Raw genomic sequence first — 25,296 nt, 5'->3', positions numbered from 1 at the left:
AGACAGGTCCTAACACTAAATGATAGATAAATATGAGCATTGAAACATATTTTTACTGTATCCCTAATTGGTTGATCTATGTAATATTTCCTTAGCAATATTTTTTATGCCTTGCTGCAAATTTGAAATAGTTTTATAGTTCTAACTTATCTCTTTATCCATTACAGCTGGTTATATTTTGCATTTAGGTCAGGAATTTACATGTTATACAATAGTGTGTAGTATGACATTTAACTTCTGTGAACACATTTTTCATTATTATTCAAACCAAAGCTGTTTTCATTAAGTGGGATTTGTGATGTAGAATCAAGCTCCATACGACCATTGATTATTCCAATATTGACCAGTATTTTCTTTCATTGAAGGACCCTCTGAAGACAAGAGCATGTGATGGCTCTGCAACACTGGACCATCCAAATCTATGGTTGAATGCCTCACATGATCTCAGTGCTGCAACCAGTCACAGTGTGGAAGCTGTTCAGTTCCATCCTGAAGGAAAATTTTCACCTAGCCAACAGTGCATTGATGACAGAAGTGAGCTTTTTTTGAGCCCAGGGTATTACATGAATAAAAACATTACTATGTACAGTGAGGTGTCATCTCAACCAGAAACTTGCTGCAGCTTAAAAATGGCACAATTTTCTGAGAATTCTTCTCATGGTCAGAGTAAATCAAAAGAAAAGCTTCCAAATTCCATCACATATTCCACAGAAGATACGGTAGATCTTGCATCAAAGGAAGGTTCTCCCCAACATTACTGTGAACAGGGGAATCCAAATGTAGAATATGTCACTGCAAAAAGTGAAGCTTTAACAACCAGATCTCAGAAACAAAACTTTTCCAAAAACAAACTTTATTACAATAAGACATTTGGAGTGGACTTGTCACTTCAGAATGTTTCACACTCAGAATTTACCAATGATATGTTATCTCGAAGGAACCATTGTAACTCATCTTCAAGTTTGTCAAATACAGTATTGGATAGAACAAATATATCGAACCAGAATAATTCATTGTTCTCACCCACATCAGAGGTACCCTTGCCAGGCCTTGAGACCTCGGAATATAGTTCTGCAAGTCATTTTTCTGTGAACAGTTTGTCCCCCCTAGACCCTCATAAACTATGGGAAGAAATGCAAGGTAGAGTTAACTCAATATTTTACACATCACCAAGCTTATCAAGCCTTCCTATGACGGGAGAAGAGACTAACAAAGGCATGGGCACATCTTTTAAGAATAATAAGTGTCAAACTGTCATTGTGCAAGAAACAGATCTTGATGCTTATTCCTCAAAATATGTTATTATGAATAGGGTAAATAATATGGATAATGAACGTAGCAGCAAAAACAACTTGAAGGTGACACTAATGATGGATAAACCTGACCTAATTCAGTGCACATCAGGAAACTGCAACAGTTCTGCATCCTCAATACAAAGCACACATGCGTATTCAGATATACTAACTCAAGGAAACAATAACTTCATTTCATCACCAAGTGAATTATCAACATCACAGTATTCACTTTCAAGGACTGGCAACAGGAAGAGGAGCTCACCAAAAGATAGAGTTGATAGGAGTAGATCGGTTCCATATACGGAGTCACTATATCAGATGCAGAGTGGCAATGATGGAAATCTTTCTACTGGTTCACAGTCTTCTTACTACCATTCTGAGGACCACAGTCAACATGCTCATAGTGAAAATCAGTCCTCAACAGATAGTGGCATGTTGCCATGTTCCAGCCATTCCACATCTCCACAAGGCATTGCTGATATTTTTTATGACAGTGGGGAAATGGATGTTATCTACAAAGACAGAAGACTGAACAGCATTGCTAATAACACAACACAGAGCAGATCAGAGATGTCTAGTCATGGACAGTCATCTGACAGTGGAATGTCAATACAGTCACCAGGGGAAGAAGAAATCCAAATGAGACATATAGGAGACAATTTGTGCACTTTGAGCACCGCACCAGAATCTTACTGTGGTCCAGGTTTCTCTGAATCATATCTCAACATCAGTCCTCCATACTCTTTGCCAGAGATAGGTTCCAGAACTGTCAGCCGTCTTTGTTCCGATAGAAGTGGAAGTTGGCTTAACAAAACTTCACAGAATTTTCGTTTCTTTAAAGACCCTCGTTCACCAGTTCCAGTAGACACCAATGCCAGACCTGGGAAAGATTCAGATGTATCTCTTTCCATGGACAAGTCTGATGTGACCAATTGTTCTAATGGTGAGAGGAGGGACAGCTCTGGATTTTACCAGGACAAGTCTAGCCTCTCTGCCTACATATCAGGCCTGTCCAGTGACATTGGCATGGAGGATACCTCATCCTCAGATGAATTATTTGCAGAACAGAACAGTACAAATGCAAAACTATATTTAAGAGAAAAATCAAAAAGTTTAGCAAATATTGAACAAGAACCCATTTCATGTCAGTACACAGTACGGGAGAAATCTAAGTCAGGTTCTGATTTGCGTGCAGAGACTGAGAACTTCAAGTATAAAACAGAGTCGTCAAACATGACCTATAAGCCACGGTCCTCTGATGCCTCAGAGTTTTGTACAGACACAAGTCGAAACTTTATACAGGATCCTTTGTCAGATACACCATGGAGAGTGGATTATATGAATTCCTCATTACCAAAGCAGACATTGTCAGAGATGTACACACAGCTGTCAGAGACAAGCTGCATGAGATTGGGTGATTCTAGGTATTTTCATGAAGCAGAGATGATTCAGCAAACAAGTGAACAAAAACAGGTTGCAGGAAAAGAAACCCGCAAAAGTTTATTCACTGCTGGCTCCTTGGAAATGACTCCTACAAAGATGGAACGTTATGACCTTTCTCCACATAGGCTTGGAAGAAGTGTTGATCTGTTTAACAGGTCTGCCTGGCGTGCCAGTCTTGACAAAGAGCAACAAATGAGGTTGGAGAACAGCTTTGTGGGTAAATCCTCGCAGTCCAAAATATTATATGATGTCAGGGGACAAAGAACTAGATCACCACTTGACCAACCAATTTCAGGCCTTGTGGAATCACCATATAGATTTAGATACTCTAATGAAAAAGAGGACAGTAAGTTATCCCAGTTATCAGGAAATAAGAAGAGCTGTGATGTTGACCTGTTACAGAATGGTAGGAGAGGCCAAAATGAAAATCAAGCTCAAAGTGATACATCTTCAAGTGAAGTAGATGTGAGGAAGGATAGCCTAAGCTCTGTGGGTGAGAGCTATCAAGGAGACACTGAGAGAGGTCTGTACAGCAGTTTTGGTTTCACATCAGATCAATCAGACAAGCATAGTTCTGCAAGTAATTCAATAACACCTTCACTGCTAGATGGTTCGAGAAAATCACCCATTAATACATCAGGAAAAAATAGTGCCTTTAGACCAGTTAAACCCCGCAAGAGTCTTACGCCCGAGTCATCCCATAGCATAACCTTTTCAGTACAAAAACTAGATGAAGGTCAAAGGAAGGATCACACTTATATGAACATCCCAACACCTTTGAGGCCTCTAGATTCAAGTGACAAGGAAAACTTGGCACCTGATGCTAAGACCTTAAGTTCATATGAAGAAAGTAGCAGCTCATTCAGATGGTCAAAGCTTAGCTCAGAGAGCGATATAACTGGTTCATCACTGCAAGATAATAGTTCTGTTAATTATCTCAGGATGGCTGGACATACCTCTTTAAGCTTTTCACATGCTTGTTTCCCACAAATGGGAAATCCCAGTTTCTTCTCCAACCATTCACAGTCTAACTCCATCCCTTGGGAGGACTCAGCAAATATATCAAACTCAATACATCAGTATAATTTGCATGAACATAGCCATGGGAATACATTACCTGTGGGCACTTCAAAGAGACAGCCATTAAAATCGCTGGAGAATACCCCAGGAGTCTCCCCAATCGGGGATAAAAGCCTACACACCAGTCTGGAGTTGTCAGGTCGGAAACATTTCATGAGTACACCAAAATTCAGTACAGAATCAGAAGTTAGTTCTCATAGAAATTTGAAGAGTTTGTCATCTGTTCTGGAACTCCATCAATCAAGACGAAGCTCTGGAATTGGTGCCAACACGCCCAACCAAGAGTCAAGTTCCTGGAGTTCACAAGATTTTGAGAAATTAAATTTCACTGAGTTAGACAAAAATAATATTTCCTCTTTGTCTACATATGTGTAGTTGTTCTTATCAAAACAGACATTTTTAATACTTGGTTTCCATGGTGTTGTCCCTAGATCCCTATAGCAATATTCATGGTAGGGTATTTGTCTGTATTGTTATAGGTAATATTTTTACATGAGAGGGTATTGTTAAGCATTCCACTTTAGCATAATAGACAATGTTTGAACTGCAAGTAAAATTAGAGGTTAATGATATCAGATTGATGCCTAAAATACACCTGTTGAATATAACCACATGCCATGTATTAAACCAATGGAAGTTTAAGACAGGGCAGACCCCAAGGAGAGTGTTGAGAAGCAACCCACTAAAACAGGCTTGGGACAACACTGGTTTGATCTTATTCACACAGTTAATCATTACAGTCTAATTTCATGAGATCATTAAAGCCAATCAATCACAATTGGAGCAATTAATTGCAGGTGGTTGTTTATATTATGTCACAATTGGGACAGTTAATTGCAGATTGTTTTCTTACCATGGAATGACAAGAAATAGGTATCATTATTTCAGTGGCAATTGTCATCATCAGCTTTGTTATAGAGCACTTACAAAGTTGGTAAAGAGACGTATTTTAGGAATCGGTTGCTGTATTCAGCTGAAACTATAATAATGGCAAAATGATGCATTTTATGGGACATTTGTTAACATGCTTGCAAAAAATGCAAACTTGTGTATGTTATATCTTTGGTGCAATACTTGTCAGCATTGTCATTAGCAAATGTATAACTTTTTTTGTTTGGGTCCTGAGTCATTCTTTGCCACCATATCAAAAATAGGTCACACTCCAGTGATCATGTACACTCTTTCCATTTAGGTTAGTTTTTAGGACAATGATGCCTGTGTAGTCATGACATTGTCAGACCAACCTGTGAATGCATCCTGAGGAGTACTATATCACTGTACTAAAAGCAGTTCACTATGACCTGATTCTAATACTAATGGTTATGTTCAGTTTTTAAAAGATTTTTCAGTTAGGTCACTTTCTGGAATAACGTTGTACAGAGATGAAATAAATATGTGCATGAATCTTAAAGAGACCACCATATATATCAAAAGTAGGTGACTGTGGCCTACTTTACACACTCCATCAATCATGTATACTTTTCATGTTTAGTTGGAGCTCTCAGACACTTTTACTTGCAAACTTACACTTAATGTATACATGCATTTTGAGGAGTACTACACTGCACTATGAAAACTAGGTCACAGTGGAATACTTTTTGCACTTGAGTGTTTATGTACACCTGTGATATTTAAGTGACTTATAACATAATCCTTGTACAGCCTTATAACTAGAGAGAAGCATACATCCTTAGAAATAGAGCTTCACCATACTAAAGAAAGAAGTAACTGTTGCCATTTGGTTTGACATCATTTTGACTCAGTATTGAATATCTCGACTATTGACTACACAAAAAATTAATAATATGTGCATTGAAATTTTGCTGTCTTCTGTCAGCATCATTACAATACTATCTTTTTATTCAACTCTTTTGTAATTGTCTGTGTCACAACAGTGCAACTTGACTGTACATAGATGTGTGATTAGGACTTTGTTGAGTGAGACACTCTACATCCACTTGCATTTAACATTGAAAGCAATCAAAGGAAAGTAGATTTAGTGGACAACAAGCAATCTGATTAAATTCTGATCTCCATTGTCCTACATGAAGATCTGACAGTGACCACTTAGGGATCATGTTCTAATGACCTATATTATTAACATAGTTGCTAATTTTAACAGTCAATCAGATAAAGTCTTTTATCTTTGCATTTGGGAGATTGGTCCATGTGGCTGAAGAGCATCAATGTGTGCCAAATGATTTGTTTTGCTTTCATATTTGTGAAAGTTGCATTTCCATTTGTTAATTCAAAGGTCACCATAACATGACCCCTAAGCGGTCGCTGTGATATCTTCACCTAGGACAACGGAGATCTGATATTAATCAGAGTGGGATAACAATCTGATCCAAATATTCATAATATTAAGACCAGACAACTTTTTCCCTCCATATTAATTCAGAGTTTTACACAAATCTATATTTGAGAATATTGACTTAAGTACATAACTTTTATTCTTAATTATGTATCTATTTATCATATTGTAATTTGTGGATCACAATACATATTGATGCATTACATAGCAGATCTGCCAGCTCTTATGATTTTGCCATAAGTCTTATGAAAATTACCCTTAAATTACAGACTTAAAGCATACTAGCAAAAACTATGGAAAAATGATTGTTGCCAAAAAATCTGGATAATTGGTTGATCCATGTTTTATTTGGATCCGGGTTTCATCTTAGACTCTGTAAAATTAGTCAGGGAACCAGACTAACTTTACAGCAAAACCCCAGATGCTTTAAACTGCACCAGTTTATTTATGCAAAGCATCTGCATGATCAAACTGTTTATAGAATTTTTTAAAATGGCATCCAGAAAGCGATGCATGTTTAAGACGAAAGGGAAAATAAGCTTCTTGAAAAATGTTAATAATCAACACAGAAGAATAAAAAGGAGTATTCAGATTCTTGTGAGTAAAAGCTGGAAAGGACACAATTACATTTATTGGACATCATGTGTCAATTTGAGTATGTCTCCTGGCAGGAGATATGATTGCCATCATCATGAGAAATGGAAAAGAATTTCCAAGAATTATGTCAAGTTGAGAGATAGCAACAAGCCATTGAGCTGCATAGGGTTTGGAACTAGAGTTTGTGCAACTGTACTAGTAGTAAATAAAGTATACGCGTACTTTACAAGCTTTTCAGTTGAAAATAATGGTTATCATTGATGCATCGAACTTTTAATTACATTTTCCAGCTTTACAGTAGCAGTTATTGATATTTTGTTACACCTTACTAAAAACTGGTCAATCTTACGGGACAAAATCAACTGCCTTACTGAGATGGACTCGTCAGGGTTGGCAGGTCTGACATAGGTATATTATTTAACCCTTCAATTTGGTAACAGTAACTTGAAAGTAGATAAGTAAAAGCGAGTTTGAACAAAAGATGTCATAAAATAATTTAGTAATATGTATATTAACACATTGTATGAGTGAAAGCTTTCATATACCAGTCAAATTAAGAAACATTGCTTGAAAATTTAATTAATACCTCCAGATTGGAACTGGATTTGTAGTGTTTATCTTGATGAAGCAAAGAGGTATCACACAAATGAAATGTTTTTATTCTTCATTACAAATAACGTGCATCAAATTTAACTGTGTAACAAATAAAATGTATCAAATTTAATTATTTGTGAAAATGGTATAGTAAAAACATCTATGAAGTATGTGTGCATATTATATGTGATCATGAGTCCAATCTCAAACAGTGTAGACCCTGACCTAGTGTTGCATAATGTGCTGGAAAATCAGGCCTATATTCTTTAATCTACTGATTGCTTCAAAAATCTTCATAGACCAGTTCTACTGGTGCATTATGTGACTGAAAACATAGGTCAGTGCAGTTTAATGACTTATAATTGAGGACCTATGTATGGTATGTATTATAATATTGTTTTCTCTAATGTCAAGTTGGATTTGTGGAACAATAACATTCTTTAATGATATTGTTATGTCCTTGGTTTTCAGTATTATATGTATGTAAAATGTAAATGTAAAATGGCCAAACAAGTCAAATTCAGATTGAAGAAAATTGATGTACAGGAGAAATTCCAGAGCTTAAACATGTTTGTTTATGACTGGTTTAGGTAATCTGAAATTTTGAATACTCTTTTAAGTTGAAGTCACTGGGCCAGTTGATTTATGGGTATCAAACCTTTTGTTAATTAGATGAATAAAATCCTTTTTAAAACTGGCAAAATTAACTGTATTATAAAAAAGGTTGAATCAATTTGCAATGAGATTTTGAGTATAACTTTCTTGCAAAATAAGTTTTAAAACGTTTTAATGCATAGATCTGAATTTGCCAGGGCATTATGTCCAAATTTAATTATTTTAAAATCTAATGAAAAAGGATGTATATATTTTGAACCCTGAATATTACTTTAATGCACAAACCAAACATGTTTTACCACTTGAAATGGTTTGAATCTCTTGTAAGGGAATTTCATTACTTAGACAAAAGGATGGTAATTGCAGTGTGTACATGCCTGACATAGATTCAACCATTCTTTGCTAAAGACACAACCAGTCTTGTTATTTTTCTTATCCCTGCGCTTTGAAAGAAGCATAGGGGTATTGTGATACAGTCCAAATGTACATGTTATTGTACATGAGTAATGTGCTTAAACTCCTTCATTTTTAAAGCAAGACACATAAAACTTGTGTCAACAATTCTGGAATTAAGATGGGATGGAACTAGTGGATAACTGGTAGGGGTCATTTAACATATTTAAAATAATTACCCCAAGTTGTATGTTGCACATGTTTTAAGAATTCATGTATGTGATCAGTGACTCGATCAGACTGAGAGCTTGGGTGATGCACAAGGGTCTATATTCCCAAGAACTTGGCCCCTAAGTCATAACACTATAGGAATCCCTTGAAAGGGTTCATGCTCTACTGGCAAAAAATAATTTCCAGGAATTCAACTATCTTCTTTTTTAACATCTGATTGTTTAAACCATCTGTTATTCTTGAGATACGGGATTTTAAAATTACCTGCTGTGGCAGCCATATTGAATGTAAGATTGGCACCATCTAGGTATCATAAAATGTCAGACAAATTATTCATTTCTGGAGGAGAAAGTAATAACATTTAAAGATTTCAATTTTGGAGGAGTAGCATTAACAAAATTTTCAAGATTTCATATTGGATGTCAGATGGGCACATTTTTATTTGAAAAAAACTGACACATTAAGAAGTCTTCTGGTGAAAATCCCTTGTCAGTTTTGCTTTCCATTTAGGTAGGAGTGACAAGAAGATTTAAAGATGACTGCCATACAGTCATATTTTAGGTTAGTACCTTTTACAGTCAGTATCACCTTGATATCATAATTACTATTCTGATGAAAACTCCAGGTTGATATGACTTTATATATAGGAGGAATTGCAGTACTCCGTTTTTGCAGATCAGCACCATTTTCATCTTGTGCCAACTGGACATGTCTTTTGGTGGAATTTTTTTTATGTGCAGTTAACCCCAGTGTCCAGCCCTTTCATCCAGGGATTTAGCCCTTAAGTTATAGCATGGAAACTATTGAGAATCCCACCTTATAACCATATGTTCATATCCTGGGGATGAAAAGACAAATGTATACATGCAGCTAACATTGCTTGAGGTGTCCATCCATATTCAACAAATAAACTAGTCCTGGGTTTTAGTGTAAAACTGGAGAGATCCCTACTAAGTAACAATGTACATAGATACTGGGCATGATGAGACAAATACCTGACAGTTGCTCCATAGGTAGTTCTTACCAGCATGGACCTACCCATAAGGCTGGTCTTTGGAGTGGAGGTCACAACAGGGAAGTGCAGAGATACATTGTACAACTACAGAAGGCCAGTTCATCTTTATTTTGCTAATGCATAGACTGTGATGTATAAATAGTGATATTATTTTGTACATTTTCTTTTTCTGTCACTTTTTTATCCTTTATCTTCGTATTCGTATTTTATATTCACTTAATTACACATTGGCCAATCATTATGCTTCATTACAACTGTACCTTATGTAATTTTGGAAGGTTTTTATGCTCTGAGAATGAATGTTGCAAAGGTATTGTAGTTGACTCCTGTCCAGGTAAAGCAGTCAGCCAAAAATCTTTCTTGGTTTCCAGATGATAATTTCTAGCGAATATATTTCAGTGTAACATACTACATGTATTTTCCTTAGCCCAGTGAAGAACTATCTTGATTTGTGTTCAGTAGTAGTTCTGTGGTCAAGGTCACTGTTGCTAAATATAGATTTTAACTATGCATTGACTTCTTCGTGATAGGCTATATGTAACACATTTCAACAGAATTTAGCATATTTGTTGCTGTTAGCCCTAGAAAGAACTCATTTGGTTAAATGGTCAGTAGTCAGTAGTTTGGCTTACTAAGAAGTAAAAGCTTGTTTTTGATGAATATTTACTATTAGTGATTGTGGCATTAATGCTGGTCATCTGTAGTTTTATTTTCAAGTAGTATTTATAATGAGAAATTTTGTACTTTAGTGTGGTATTTAGATTGATCCCACCCTTGGGGTCTGAATTTGTAGACAGGAACTTGACTTGGCCTCATTCCCATCCACAGATTCTAACCCAGTGTAGAATGTCCCTAACCCATACACCAGCATGTTTACTTCACTTTATTAATCTTACGATTGGAGAATGGGGATAGTGGAATATGTACTTTTAAAAAAAAAATTGGTCAAGTTTTGATGAAGTTATGAACCCATTTTCTGACTGGGCCCTGTTTAATGCACTGCTCACTGTTAGCACTAGTTTATTACGGCAGTTTCTACAATCTATCCATATATTTTATATAAATCCCAATAAAATCCAATTTTTCTTGCAAGTTTGATTCTTTAAAGAGGATACAAATGTCATTTATTACGGATGTACTCTGTGTTTATTCTGATCATATATGTTTACATTATTATTTCAATGTATTGTGTTATTGATATTGGGTAATTAGTTTGTTAAAGTATTTCAAATGTGGTATTCAGTTTGTAATAGTAGCACATTATTATGCGTATATTTTTTTAGACCTAGTGCCCTCAAGATCCCAATAAATTTGAAAACTGGCTGGGAAGCCTGGTTGATCAGAATTCTTGGTTGTAGTCTGTTAGAGCAAAATGCTGTACTTGAATTATCATGTCATGATAGTCAAGTATCCTTCAAGCATTTAAAACTGTATATGGGTCAGTATGTATAATGATTACATTGTTGCAGTTCTTTGACAAATACATACTAAAATGAAAACATTTGTTCCTTCTTTTCTTTATTCCACAAATACCCCAGAAATAAGGCTTGATGTTTGCAATTTTTGATGAGTTTAGTTGAGTGACACACACACACGCACAAGGAAAATTGTTTATTACATTGTTGGATACAATGTTTTCTGTTAGGACATTTAATTTCTCCAGCCAGATTCCTAATTACTATGTATTCCAAAGGCTTTGTCACAACATTTAATTTCCCCAGCCAGATTCCTAATTACTATGTATTCCAAAGGCTTTGTCACAACATTTAATTGGTTATAGCATTTGATTTGTGTGGTCCACCTAAGAAAATTGTGACATTTTCATCACCTAACACTGAAGCCAGATAAACAATGGCAGTCATTTAAATAAAAAAGTGAAACAACAAAGGTACCGGGTAACAAATAAGTGAAGGTAACACACCATTCATTATCAATAAGTAACAATGGTCTAACAAAGACAACTAATAACAAAAGATGTGACAGTCAAACCTCATTCACAATTGGTACTTTAGAATCATACTTGCTGGTTCAGTGAAAAGAAATGTTTCTATTTTGTACTTTTTTTCCACTAAATAACTCTCTTTACCTACTGTTTTATACCTGTATAGTGACTAACTAAGGATAGCTTGAAGTTGATAGTTTTTTAAATGGTTTAAAATTCGCTGGTCCAAAAAAGTAACCATCTTTTTAGACAAAAAAACTAGATATAGAACATGAACAGAAGTCAAAGCATCAACATACTCAAATCCAAAGATACTGCAATATGATTCAGCATGAAATAAATATACTCTTCGCAATCAATATGATTTATACTTTACAGCATGGTGTTTCCATGAGGATGTTGATTTCTTGAACTATGTTAATTCTGATAGTGACACTGTCACAGTCATAATACCAATAATTGAAATTGAAATTTGCTGCACCATGACGATATTGTTTGTGAAATTAGTGATTGCCAAGAAGCAAATGAGGTATTGAACAGACATTTTATGTAAATGTGACTTTTATTATTCACTGGCTGGTACATTTACAGTTGAAACATTCTAACATCCGATGCCTGGTGTGATCATAATATGGAAAACAAACTACTGGGTAGTGCAAGGCAAAATACTTTGAATGTCAGATGTCTGGTTTAATCATAACATGAAAACCAACCTATAGTGGAAGGCAAAATGCTTTGAACATCAGGTGTTTGGTGTAATCATAACATGAAAACCATCCTATAGTGGAAGGCAAAATGCTTTGAACATCAGATGTCTGGTGTAATCATGTGTGCAAGTTAAATGACATTGATAAGTGTGTGCATTAAAGAGAATTATGAGAATACCCTACCCAGCACATAATGTAAAAAGCTGCTGCAAAAGCATAATCAAAAGTAGGTCACTTTAGTCTTTTTTTAAGCAATGAATAGCAGTCAGAATTCCCAGTTTACAATTTACTACGACTTAAAATAATTGTATTTTTCCTTGATCATAATTCTGATAAGAAATCTATCCAAAAGGTGTTAAAAGCAAAGATGTGTACAAGTACAAAGAACATTTGCAAACCTAATTTTGTGAAAGGCTAATAGTTCTAATGTTTCTGGTTTCTATTTTGGGCATAGAATTTTAAGGGTAAAACATTGGTGGTCATTTTATTTTGTGGAAAAATTCACCTCATAAATTCAATGGAGAAAAGAACAAAACATGCAAAATAAGCAGCATGTGAATAAATAGGATTTTTTAAAAAAATTCAATTAAGTTCATTGGAGAATACTTATTCAATCCTGCTAAAACTAAATTCAGGAAGATAAACCCTTCCCATTAAATGTACACGTAGTCCTACAATATTAAAAATAAAAATTAACATGTTCAACTTCATTAATGGATATATAAATTAAAGGTCAAATATTGGGTCCAATTCTGTTACATAAACTGGATTCTTTTAGAGATATTTCCTTAATCAATCAATTGGTACTATATGGCCAGTGTATTGTTGACGTATTGTGAAACTACCTACCATCCACCCACCCACCTACTTACCCTTTGTGATAGGGTATAAAAGACAAAGCAATACAAAAATAATATTTTTTCTATTATTTGATAATAGAGGTACTGCAATATTGCTTTGTACTCTTTTAAAAAACCTTGTTCTTAAAATCTGCTTGAAAAGCTATAATCACCGTCACGTTTGCTCAGCCCCAGTTTGTAAGTCATGTATAAACTAAGGTATTATTACAAACCATGGTTTGATGTCTAAACATTGCCGCAGGCTAGAGTTAATCTCTTACACAAGGTTACCATAACCAGAGAGAAGACCCGGCATCTTGGATCAGCACAGGCGTTAGATTGAGCAACTTCCCACTTATGTGTTACAGCTTAGTCCTAAGATCAGAGGAACCGTAAGGGGGAAACAGAGTGTGTTCTAAATCCATCACCACGTGGACAGACAGCGATAAGGACATTGTCAGCTAAGTTTGATTAGATCGGGTCAAAACAACATCCAATCAGAATTGTGATAGCAATTTCGATCTGAATTAAAACTTCTAACTAGCAAGCAAAATTTTAGTCTCGCCTAGGAAGATTGCTGAGCAATATAGGGTTACTCAGAAGAAGCCACTCGTAATTTGGTGGTAAAACGTGTGTTTACATAACGTAACAAATAATATGCATGATCAGAACAATTTTATATATATGACAGGATTGAAAAGATATACGAGTCTTTGATGATAACTGAATCAGTAAAATAATAAAATGGAGACAAACAGTCATACATACAGTTCTATTTGTATAAAGTATATACAACATATCATTTTTTTATTAATTTTAAAAAATTTATACAATGTTAATTAAAAAATCGATATGTTGCGTATCCTTATTGTGTATGTGTGTGTGATTAGGATTTTTAACTTAGCTTTAACAATTTTTCAGTCATATTGCTAAGATATCTGAAATTTATAGTGATGTCTAGCACTGGAGCATCATGCTGCAGACATGTAGCATGATGTCCCACCTAGTCACATTATCCTGACACCAGGCTGACCAGTCCCAACACTAACCTCTTAAAGCTGAGCGCCAAGTGAGGCAGCTGTTAGTACCATTTTTGTAAGTCTATGGTATGACTTGGACAAGGTTCAAACCCATGACCTCCTGTGGATGCTCTAACCACTAGGCCACCGAAGCGGTCTAAAACTTAGGAGATTCTAAGGAAAGACAAAGCTTCATAAAGGTTAGTAAGTTATTTTCTCAATTTTTGCTGAATATTACAGATTTGTAATTATGTGTAGCATATATACTTAAATAATATGATTGTTTAGTACGTAGATTTACCTTTGTAGTGTTTAATTTACATGCATATTTGAGAAATGAGCTTGAGTATTATGTATAGAATTATGTTGATTGTTAGCTTGTGGTCAGAATTAATTTTGCAATTCCCTAATACAATATTTACCGTATATGTTGGGACACCGTATTTGTTAGGACACCATAAACTAATTTTAAGTAATTTTTTGTGCACTGTATGTTCTGGGACACATCGTTTTTTTCGAGTCGTAAGTTGTGGGACACTTTTTAAGTCATTCATAAATTACATGTTGGAAATTGCACTCCAGCTGAAATTTTATTTAAAAAAATATAAAACTGTACTTGAGATAAAACTCTTTAATCCACTGCAGCAGCATCTCATCAACACAACCCTTTCTCCTGCACTCGTACGATCTATTATTTTGGTACATGAATACTATTTTAGCTTTCTCATACTGTGAAATTTCTTTAGAGGCAACACACCACCTGCAGCAAAAACTGCAAAAACAAAAGTAAGATTTTTTTTCTTCAAATCTGCACTAGTCTTGCTAATTCTCACACATTTGACAACCATCTTATCGTCAGTCCATCCAGGAATGTGATTAAAGTACACTATAGTTTCATCCATGTTAATGATCATATTATCGGCGAAATGATCTGTTTCTCTTCTGGCCTTCACGTATTCATCATGTGATTTAATTTTCTCCAAATCTTCTGGATGATGCTGGGTCATCGATGTTCATGCACGAATGACTATATTGTGTAACTTTAAAAACTATTCCATTGTTTCACTTTATTTTTTAAATTTTCGTGAATACTGGTGAAAAGGAACCAAATTTAGCTTTCATATCTCGGCCATCTTTGTATATTCAAAGCTAAAAAATAAAAAATTGGAACACTTAAAAGAATCCATAGTCGGCTTCCGAGGTAAGCCTGCTTGCAATAAAATAACCTTTGTATTGATATCCTTTTTAAAAAAATCGGTTTCCAAAGTCGGCTTGCTTTGTAATAAAAATAACCTTTCTCTTTGATGTCCTGTCGGTAAGTTCAAAGAAGTAGTTTACTGCTGGCTGCCAGTTGTGTTTTTTTACCACCAGGGCTTATATGTGCTTGGTATCTGTAGTAATAATACAAAGGTGCACTGACATCTGCGGGTAAATATTAATGATACTTTTGTAACCCACGCTGGAGAAAAGATTGTCACTTGCATTTAGGTGAATGTGTTTCCAAATAATGATTTTTATTTGCGAGATACTGTCACACAGTAGACCTGGATATAAATTAATCTTGGCTATTTTGCACCTAGCACCATGCCATGCATGAATGGCAGTTGTCTTCAATATCACGGTTGATTATTTCCCTGTCGTTAGCTTCTCTTCTGGCCTTCACAAATTCATCACATGATTTTATTTTCTCCAAATATTATGGGTGACGCTGGATCATCGACATCTGTGCACAAAGCACTATATTGTTACATTTTAAAATTTGTTCCATTGTTTCAATTTATTTTTAAAATTCCCGTGAATACAGTTGAAAAGGAACCCAAGTTTGCTTCCATGTCTCAGCCGTCTTTGTATATTCAATTATTTTTTTAATCTGCTCACTTCACATAATCTTAGTCAGCTTCCGCTGTCGGCTTGCTTTGCAATAAAATAACCTTTGTATTGATATCCTTTACAAAAAAAAAAAAAAGTCGGGTTCTGAGATCGGCCTGCTTTGTAATAAAAATAACCTTTTGTCTTTGATGTCCTGTTGGTAGGTTCAAAGAAGGAGTTAACTGCTTGCTGCCAGTCGTGTTTATTCACCACCAGGGCTTCTGTGTTTAAAATTAATACAAAGGAGCAGTGATGTCTGCGGGTAAATAGTAAGGATAATTATGTAACCCGAGCTGGTGAAAAGATTGTCACTTGCACTCAAGTGAATGTGTTTTCAAATGATTTTTATTTGCGATATACTGTCATACAGTAGACCTGGATATAATTCAATTTTGATTATTTTGCACCCAACACCGTGTCATGCGTGAATGGCATCTTCAAGATATCGATTGACTATTTCCCTCTTGTTTGCGATTTTGTTGGCTCCAGTTTTCAGTCGGATAACATGTTCAAACCTTTGAGCACAACCACACACAATTATTTTCAATGTTCATGTCAATGAACAACGTGGTATGTGGTATCGGACATATTTGATACATGCTACAGTATGGAATCCTACGCTACTTGTACGGATTTCGTGGAAATATTGTATTCTTTAATGCTCATGTTGAAAAAAGGAATAAATGATAACACAAGGTTAGTTTCTTTCTTTTTATTATCAGTTAAGCGTTTTATTTATCTATTTATTGCAACGTGCAGGGGGGGATCACAAATGCAATACAAATTTATTTCGTTTCTTAAGTCTTGGGACATATGACCAAAGTGAAAAAATGTTTCACCATAAGTTCTGGGACAGGAATTTTTTTTTATTTTATCGTGTCCCAACATGTGCGGTAAATACGGTAGGTTACTTTGTAGTAAACTAGTGCATTTATTCATGTGATATGTTAGATTTTACACATGCTTGAATTGTGAATTTGGAAAATGGTTGAAGTGTGTTAAGATTAGTTAATAGGATGTATAGATATATCAGAGCATGGATATTTGAATATTTGTGTACTTTGTATTGTAATGTAAATAAATGTGTCTGATTGCTGTGATCTTGTTTAGTATAATGGGATTAGGAACATGTACTGATGTGATGCAATTTATTGATGTATGTATGAGAAGTAATTGATACCGTGTTCTTTTATTTTGACGTTTTACCATACAAGAACGTATGAACATTTCAATGTGAAAGAATGCGTGACTGAAGAAATTTAATAGCTGTTTTCTGATGATAGGCTGGTTGTAGTGCGAGATGAAAGGGCTAAGGAAATAATTGTACTGTCCTTGTGTTTTCACAGGAAGCTCTTTGGGGGACAGAACATCCGGTTCAGTCGAGTCCTGAGTCTCTAAGAGGGGAGATGGAAGTGAGACTAGCAGAACAGTTGGAGTTGACAAGTCTAGTCAGTGGAGAGTCATGGAGGAGGAGGAAAAGGGGTTGAGGATGAGAAAGTGGAGAAGGAGGAGGAGTATAGAGAAGTCGAGGAAAAGGAATTTGGAGAAAGTCAGGAGGAAGAGGAAAAGGTATAGGAGAGAAAAATACACATGAGTTGAATACAAGGACAGGTGGAAAGCTATCTCACACTACTAATCAAATGATGCAATAGGCTATCACAGGGTCAAGCAGAGAGTACTTGGAAAATTGTAATCGTTTGACTATTGAATTGTCATTAAATTGTCATTCGTTGAATTTCACTTTTTTGATATATTCAATCATTTAACCATTGGCATTGCTGACTGGGGGTTCAGAGCTTTACATCTATCTTTCACTAATTTAACTTCCAACCAAAATCGAGCCTGGGTGGGACTTCTATAATGATTTTAATAAAATATTGGGAGCACCCCACCCCAACCATAACACACCTACCACAGTGACAGCATAACAACCCGTCGTACCACAATCACTGTACACTGTAAGAAACCAGATTTGACTGGAACTGAATAACCTTGGAGGGGAAACATTGCACAGTTCATGCATCAATAGTTACCAGGATTAACCACTACAAATGCAGCTTGCAGTTAACTCATTTAATTCCTATATTCCTTCACATGTACATTACATGTTGACCAATTACACTAGTCAGAAAGTGTTTTTTAAGTACATGTAGTCTCAGGTGTATATAGGTCATGCATGGATGAATGTGATCATAAATATATAAAAACTTGTGTTAGTAAAGCATATAATGTAGGTCACAATGACCATCTTAAGTTTTTAGGGTGTAGTAGAAAAAAAATGCACCCAATCCTCAAGTTTCGTAAATGGAACACTCAATAAATTAACTGAACAAAATTTTCTACAAATTCAGTGAAGCAAGAAATATAGGTTACAGAGACCTTTTTACACATAAAGGATCTGGAACTTGTCAATATGTGTCCACTCATCAAGTTTCATGAATCTAGATAGGATTATGCATATAACACTAATGTGATCATAAGCTAAATGCAAAAACAAAACCCAAGCCAGTTAATGATGAGCCTTTTATTATATGGGTAACAGAAATGCATAGCATATACAATTTCACAATTTTTGCATGAATAGTGCCTAAGAAAATAAACATCAAGCACAAAATGTAACTCAAAGTACAATGAATGCATGCACAAAATCTTTGTAACCATGAGCTAAATACAAAACTTAACGTAAGCTAGTAAAATGTGAAATATAGGTTTATTGGAATGGGTGTAGTATTGAGACAGATGTACATAATCAAGATGATTATGTACATCTGTCTCAATACTACACCCATTCCAATAAACCTATATTTCACATTTTACTAGCTTACGTTAAGTTTTGTATTTATTTATTAAAGCATGAACAGTAAAAACATCGAACTGAACCTAATTCTGTGAAATGTGAAATATAAGTCACAGTGACCTATGCATATGATGAGTGTGTAGTACTCATCAGGATGCATCCTCTCCCCAAGTTTCACAATTCCATGTATAATAGTACATGTACTATACATGAGACAAAATATCCAATGTGGTCATGAGCTAAATTCAAAATCTCATCATAAGCAAGCAAAATATGCAATGCAGGTGATAATGAACTACTTTTGTTGTAAGGGTGGGGTACTAAAAGAGATGCAAACATCTAGTTTCAATTGACAATTATGGCTTGAACACTGCTTGAGACTGAACCTAAGTCAGTTACATGAAAAACATGTTACAAGATAAAGAATCTAAGTAGTACTTGTCAAGATACATTCCCTTGCCAATTTTCATTAATTCTGGCATAACATATATATATATATATATATATATATATATATATATATAGCATGAAAAAACCCAATTTAATTATGAGCTAAAATATAAAAAATACTTAAGTTTGTGACCTTTTTTGTTATAAGGGCGTGATACTAACATAATGTCATACAATCATCTTGTTTAATGATTCTATCATGAACACAGCTTGAGAAATAAGATGAAGCAAAATGTAACCAAAATCAATTAAGAATAAATAATAAAATATGGGTCACACTGACCTACTTTTATGAGGATTTAGTACTAATCAAGATGCATCCCCTCTACAAAGTTGAAGAACCATGACATAATAGATGTATACAGGATGCTAAAAACCAATTTGTTTACGAGCTAAATGCAAAAGCTTAACCTAAGCCAGTAAAATGTGAAATACAGGTCACCATGGCCATCTTTTTTTGTGTAAAGGTGTGGTACTAATAGAGATGCATATAATCACACAGTTTAATGATTCTAGCATGAAAAAAGCTTTATACTTAAACCACAAAATAGAGCCAAAAGTCAGTGAAGCATGAGATATAGGTCAATAACCTACTTTTGTGATGGTTTTGAATCAAATATATCCCTTCACCAAGTTTTTTGATTCCAGGTATAGCATTATACAGTGAGCAAAAGATCTAAGCTACTGGGTAAGCTGATAAATGAAGAATGTAACTGCACAAAATCATGAGAGTACATGTTATAAAAACCCACTCCTAACTATTGTCTGGAAGAATGAATGGTTGACATTTAGCGATGATGTATACGTATATCTCTTTATTTGTGTGGACAATGATGCTGTAGGGAGTACAATAGCTTACCTATGCTTCATAGAAGTGAGCTAAACTGCTTCTTAACCAAGTCCTCATAAATAACTTTTGAAATTCGAACAATAAACTCAACAAGAACAAGGTGTCCCTGAAGAAGATCTGTGGCAGCAATGAAAAATCAGAGGAGCTGTAAAAACTCTTTGTGGAAACTCAGCTTCAACAAACTGCACAATGTACTTGATGGAAACAAAAAGTTGTGATGAGTGAGAAAATCCATGTCTGAATGGACTAAATGTTTGCAGGGATACAGGTCCGACTTCTCTCTGTGCACAAGAAATCCCTGCCAAGAAAGAAGAGAAGGCATCCAGTTCAAATCTTGTACCAGAATTTGACGTATATGTTTCTGCATTGATGATGTCCAAGTACATGTATGTACCTAAAGCTGTGGTCAAGACTGACCTAAGCGAAAAACGATGATGGTCATGGTGAACACCCATCAACTGATTTTGAGCCTGAAAGGAAACACACTAAACAGATAAATGGTTCCCTGGAAAGTGAACCTGAGGATCTCACATGGCAAAAGATGAATATGGATATGAAGTAGCCATTATTGTTAAATAAAAAAACAATTTTCTTCTTTTGTTAGCCATAGACCTTTAAACTTCTGACCCCAAATGAATATGTTTCTTTCTTATCTAACATGTAAGTCATCCACCAACTTTGGTGAGGGTACAAGGTTGAGAACTGAAATTTTTGTGTTGACACCATTTTTTTCTTCTTTCTGTTACAGTAATCTCAACAAATGACCTTTTACCCCCCAAATCAATAAGTTTTTTCCTTATCTCAAATACAAGCCATCCACAGAGTTTTGTCCAGGACTGTGATGTAGAACTAATGTTATTGTGCAGAAACCATTTTTTTTTCTCACCAGTAGGCTCATGGGTGTAGAATGGTCCAATACATTCTCCTGCATTTGTCACTAATAGAGGCTGAGCAGTGGTGCTCACCGACCAGTGCACATGAAGTGGGACAGAAAGGTTGCAAGTTAAAATTTTACCATTTGATTAGCCTATGTGCCATAAAAGACCAAACCAATAATAGTGACCATAACCTTTGAACTTTTAACACCAATATGATAGGATTTTTCCTTACCCCCATGTGCAAGCCATTTACAAGTTTGATCCTGGTCAGTGATGTGGAACTAATGTTATTGTACAAAAACAATTTTTTTTATTTTAGTCACAGTAAGCTGGACCTCAAAATCGGTATAAAATAGAATTTGCCTGTAAACTTTGATGTGTTGAGTGCTGTAGAACTGAAGTTATCAAACAGAATAGGAAAATGTTAATGGACTGATGGAGACCGACAGACTGGGTCACATTCTGCCAAATGGCAAGCATATAAACTACTCGACTAGCTTACATGTTTTTACAGGAAGCATTCCAGCATCAAGCCTTTCAGATTTGTTCAACTGATGCCAATCTGTCATCCAATTTGACTGCCACTACTAAAAAAAAAATACCTTTCAATAGCTGGTATTGAAAAGCTGCTCAGCAAAATTTGACAAATATGACATCCTGGCATAAGGATCTTTTAAATTTGTGCCAATCCACCATTAAATACTTCCACTATCTAAAACACCCCAAAGAAAAGTGCCTTTAAATAATTTATTCTCAAAACTGGCTTAAAATAAATTGCTCAAAGTTAATAGAAAGCATCCAATCTGAAGGATTCTCAAATTTGAGGAAATAATCAAATTCTCAAAAACCACTCAAAAGAATTTGATCAAATTTTATAAAAAGCATCCTGGTATGAGAGTCTTTCAAATTTGTATACAAGATGCCAACCTGTCATCAAATATGGCCCTCATTACTAAAAATAGAACAACTGTAAAACAACTCAAAACTGCTCAACAGAAGTTGAACAAAATGGACATACAAAACTTCAGAAGACTTTTCAAAAGCCACTAAACAGAACTGGACCAAATTTGACAAAAACCATTCTGGCATAAAGAGCATTTTAAAGTTTGTACAAATGATCTGCCATTTATTTCAGTTGCTATAAATAAACATTGAAACAACTTTTCAAAAACCACAAGAATTTGACCAAATTTGGCAAAAGCAGCCTGGTACAAAGGGCCTCCAAATTTGTATACGCGATGCCGATCTTCCATTGAAAATGGCCAATATAACCAAAATGAGAAAGCATCCTGGCATAAAGGCTTTTCATGTTGTACAAAAAAATGTAATGTGGCATACCATCATATATTAATGAAGATATAAAAAAACAGTTGTTTCTATAACATATGCAATCAACAGCACTGGAAGAACCTTCTACATCTGGAAGAACCTTCTACATAAAGCATCCTACATGCTCAGCCAGAATTCCTGGCCAATGGTTTCTGCATCTATTAGAAATCAGCCTGGTAAGCGATTGCAGACTCACTTGGGCTCCTTGCTGAGAATGGCAGCCATGTTAAAGATCAGACTGGTACCATTTTTATTGAAGACCAATTATATATCTTATGAGGTCTTTTTTTTTTAGTGAAAACCTCAAGTTGATATGCAGGAATTGCAAGAAGTTGATTTTTTTAGATAGCCCCAATGCAATGATGGATAAAAGACAGGCACCATTTTCAATTTTGAATCATCTTCATACCAAACAAAATCTTTTAGTAAAAGTCTCAAGTGAATCCATTCAGAAGCAGATAGCGATAACGATTTTCAAGATGGCCACTAGGCCAGCTATGTTCGACTTCAGAGCAGAGATATTTTTGTTTAGGACCTAGTAGATATCAAAAGACGTCTTTTAATAAAAACTGATGTCGATATAACAATCTATTCTGGAGAAGTGGCAATAAAAAGATTATCAAGACAACTATGCTGAACATCAGACTGGCACCCTTTTCACTGATGATGTATGTGATAGCAAGATTTTCAAGATGGCCACCACTGCGAATATAAGGGAAGTCTGAGGACTCCATTTTCATTTAGGGTCAACTAAACCTCTGGAAAATGCTCCAGTTTTCATGGCATTACCCTTTAATTTTGGAGCAGCAGCAATAACAAACTTGTACTAATTGATAAATACCATATGGATGGACACCAGAGAACAGGCTACAGGTCACCCAAAAGCTCTCCTGGTCTTTGACCGATTAAGATAACTAAGATTTTGTGTCAGTTTTTAAATATAAAAAAATTAATCTGGGATTTAAACATTTATCATGAAATAATCAAAATTCTCAAAAGCAATCCAAAAATATTCTAATAGTCTGCAAGGAAAGCTGCCAAAGGCAAGTTTATACAAAAGCATTATTGTTTGTCCACTTAAATGAGGAAGAACTTGTTTCCATGCAAAGCACATTTCCATTCTCATAATTTTGACAAAGGTTATTTATTCATATAAATCAGCATTTCAAAGAGAAATAATGGAACCCAAATGAACAATGATATGTGTCTAATATGGCAAAAGATTAAAATATATTTAATTGCAAATTGACATTAATAAAATTTATTATGGTGCACAATAAGATCTGATAAGATATAGTTGTTAGGGAAGTTACTGTTTTCAATATATAATTATGGTTGTCAAAATTAAAGAAAATATAAAATCTACACCCTGAAATTTACCCACTTGTCTGATATTTATATGGAAAAAGAAACCCAAGTCAGTAGGTCATTATAAATATGTTATTTGATAAAAGAAAAAAAAATGCCAACTCAATATTTATTTATTTTATCATGGTCAAAAGAATAAAAAGAATAATGAAGTTCATAGTTTCTTAAGGAAAACTGGTTCAACTGTGGACAAAAAGTATTTAACCCAGTTTAAGAATAAGCTCATTATCCAGTGAGAAAAGAACCTACAAAGTCCCAAGAGCATGAAAACAGGGATTACCTTGGGCAGTGGCATCCTTATCAGTGTTTGTTTCATTAATTGAATTGCATGCATAATTTGCATATGGCAGAAATTAAATCGTCTCATATTAATATGTGTAGGATAAAGGTCTTTTTTACAAACCCATTTACATACCTGATATGGCATCAATACAGCTGCTCAATGTATTTCCATAGCATACACCAAGATTTGAACTACTTAGGTACCTTCTTTGACGTAAATGCATAGATATTTGTAGTCGCTATGAATAAAAGTCTTATAAATCCCAGTGTTTTGACTTGCATTCATACAGTAAAGCTAAAAATATTTAGGGGATATGTGATAAATGCAAACTGCATTTGTGTTTTTGATGAGTCAGCAGAAAGAACTTGTTTTATATGGCTTAGATATACATCAAGACGGTCTGGCTAAAATGCATCCCTATGCGATATCAACTCGTTCTTTCTGCCAACTACTAGCAAAACGTGTGCAGTTTTGTGTATATATTAATAATACTCATCATGCAGCTGCAGCACCCAGTAAACATACAAACTGCACCATGTAATCACAGCACACTAAAGGTAAATTACAAGTTACAATGGTAGCAACGAGTTAACAATTAGAAAACCAGCTATGTTACATGCTGCAGGATAAGTCATTAAACCAACAGTCCCTCAAAGGTACTGATGTTTAACTGGCTGACAAGAATTTCCAGGAATTTGAGATAGGACCCTTTCGTCCTTTTCACTGCTAAATGTTGAAACCATCTCTGATATAACTGTGATAAGATTTTCAAATCAATCCAATGTGGCAATCATATTGGATGTCATATTGGGAACATTTTCATTTAAGGTCAACAAGACATGATAAAAAGTCTTATGTCATGCCCCCATGTTCATATGACGCTTCATTTAGGAGGAGTCATGATAACAAGATTTTCAAGATGAATGCATTGGTGGCCATATTGGATGTCCAAGTATAATCATTTATGACCAACTAGACCAAGATATCAATGTGTGTTCAAAATCTCATTGCAATCCATCAAGCAGTTTAAGAGGAGTAGTTGTGCTGTGGGACAGATGGATATTAAGTCCATCAAATGACAGATGGAGAAAAAGTCCATCAAAAGTCAGATGGATAATAAGTCCATAAAAAGTCAGATGAATAACAAGTCCATCAAAAGTCAGATGGAGAAAAAGTCCATCAAAAGTCAGATGGATAATAAGTCCATCAAAAGTCAGATGGATAACAAGTCCATCAAAAGTCAGATGGATAATAAGTCCATCAAAAGTCAGAAGACAGATGATACAGAACAGGCCATGCCATAAGTTCTCCTGGTCAATGACCACTAGAGCTAAAAAGCAATTTTGCAATGTCTCTTAAGCTTACCATTTACCACAAAGACACTTAAC

At 35.0% G+C, this 25,296-nt stretch overlaps 1 protein-coding gene across 1 annotated transcript in view; it reads left to right on the top strand.

Moving 5' to 3' along the window:
* Positions 1 to 11,068, top strand: part of LOC149807573 (uncharacterized) — a 37,239-nt gene extending 26,171 nt beyond the window's left edge. Inside the window, exon 7 of the mRNA XM_089958009.1 lies at positions 366 to 11,068. Coding sequence (XP_089814135.1) covers positions 366 to 4,193 — 3,828 coding nt within the window. The 3' untranslated portion in view covers positions 4,194 to 11,068. The remainder of the gene's footprint in view (positions 1 to 365) is intronic.
* Positions 11,069 to 25,296: the final 14,228 nt, after the last annotated feature.

Source organism: Sinohyriopsis cumingii, chromosome 1 (genome assembly GCF_028554795.1).
Source record: "Sinohyriopsis cumingii isolate HCF-2022 chromosome 1, ASM2855479v2, whole genome shotgun sequence".
Lineage (NCBI taxonomy): Eukaryota > Metazoa > Mollusca > Bivalvia > Unionida > Unionidae > Sinohyriopsis > Sinohyriopsis cumingii.
The sequence above is the reverse complement of the archived record's forward strand: the minus strand, read 5'-3'. Positions and strand labels throughout refer to the sequence as shown.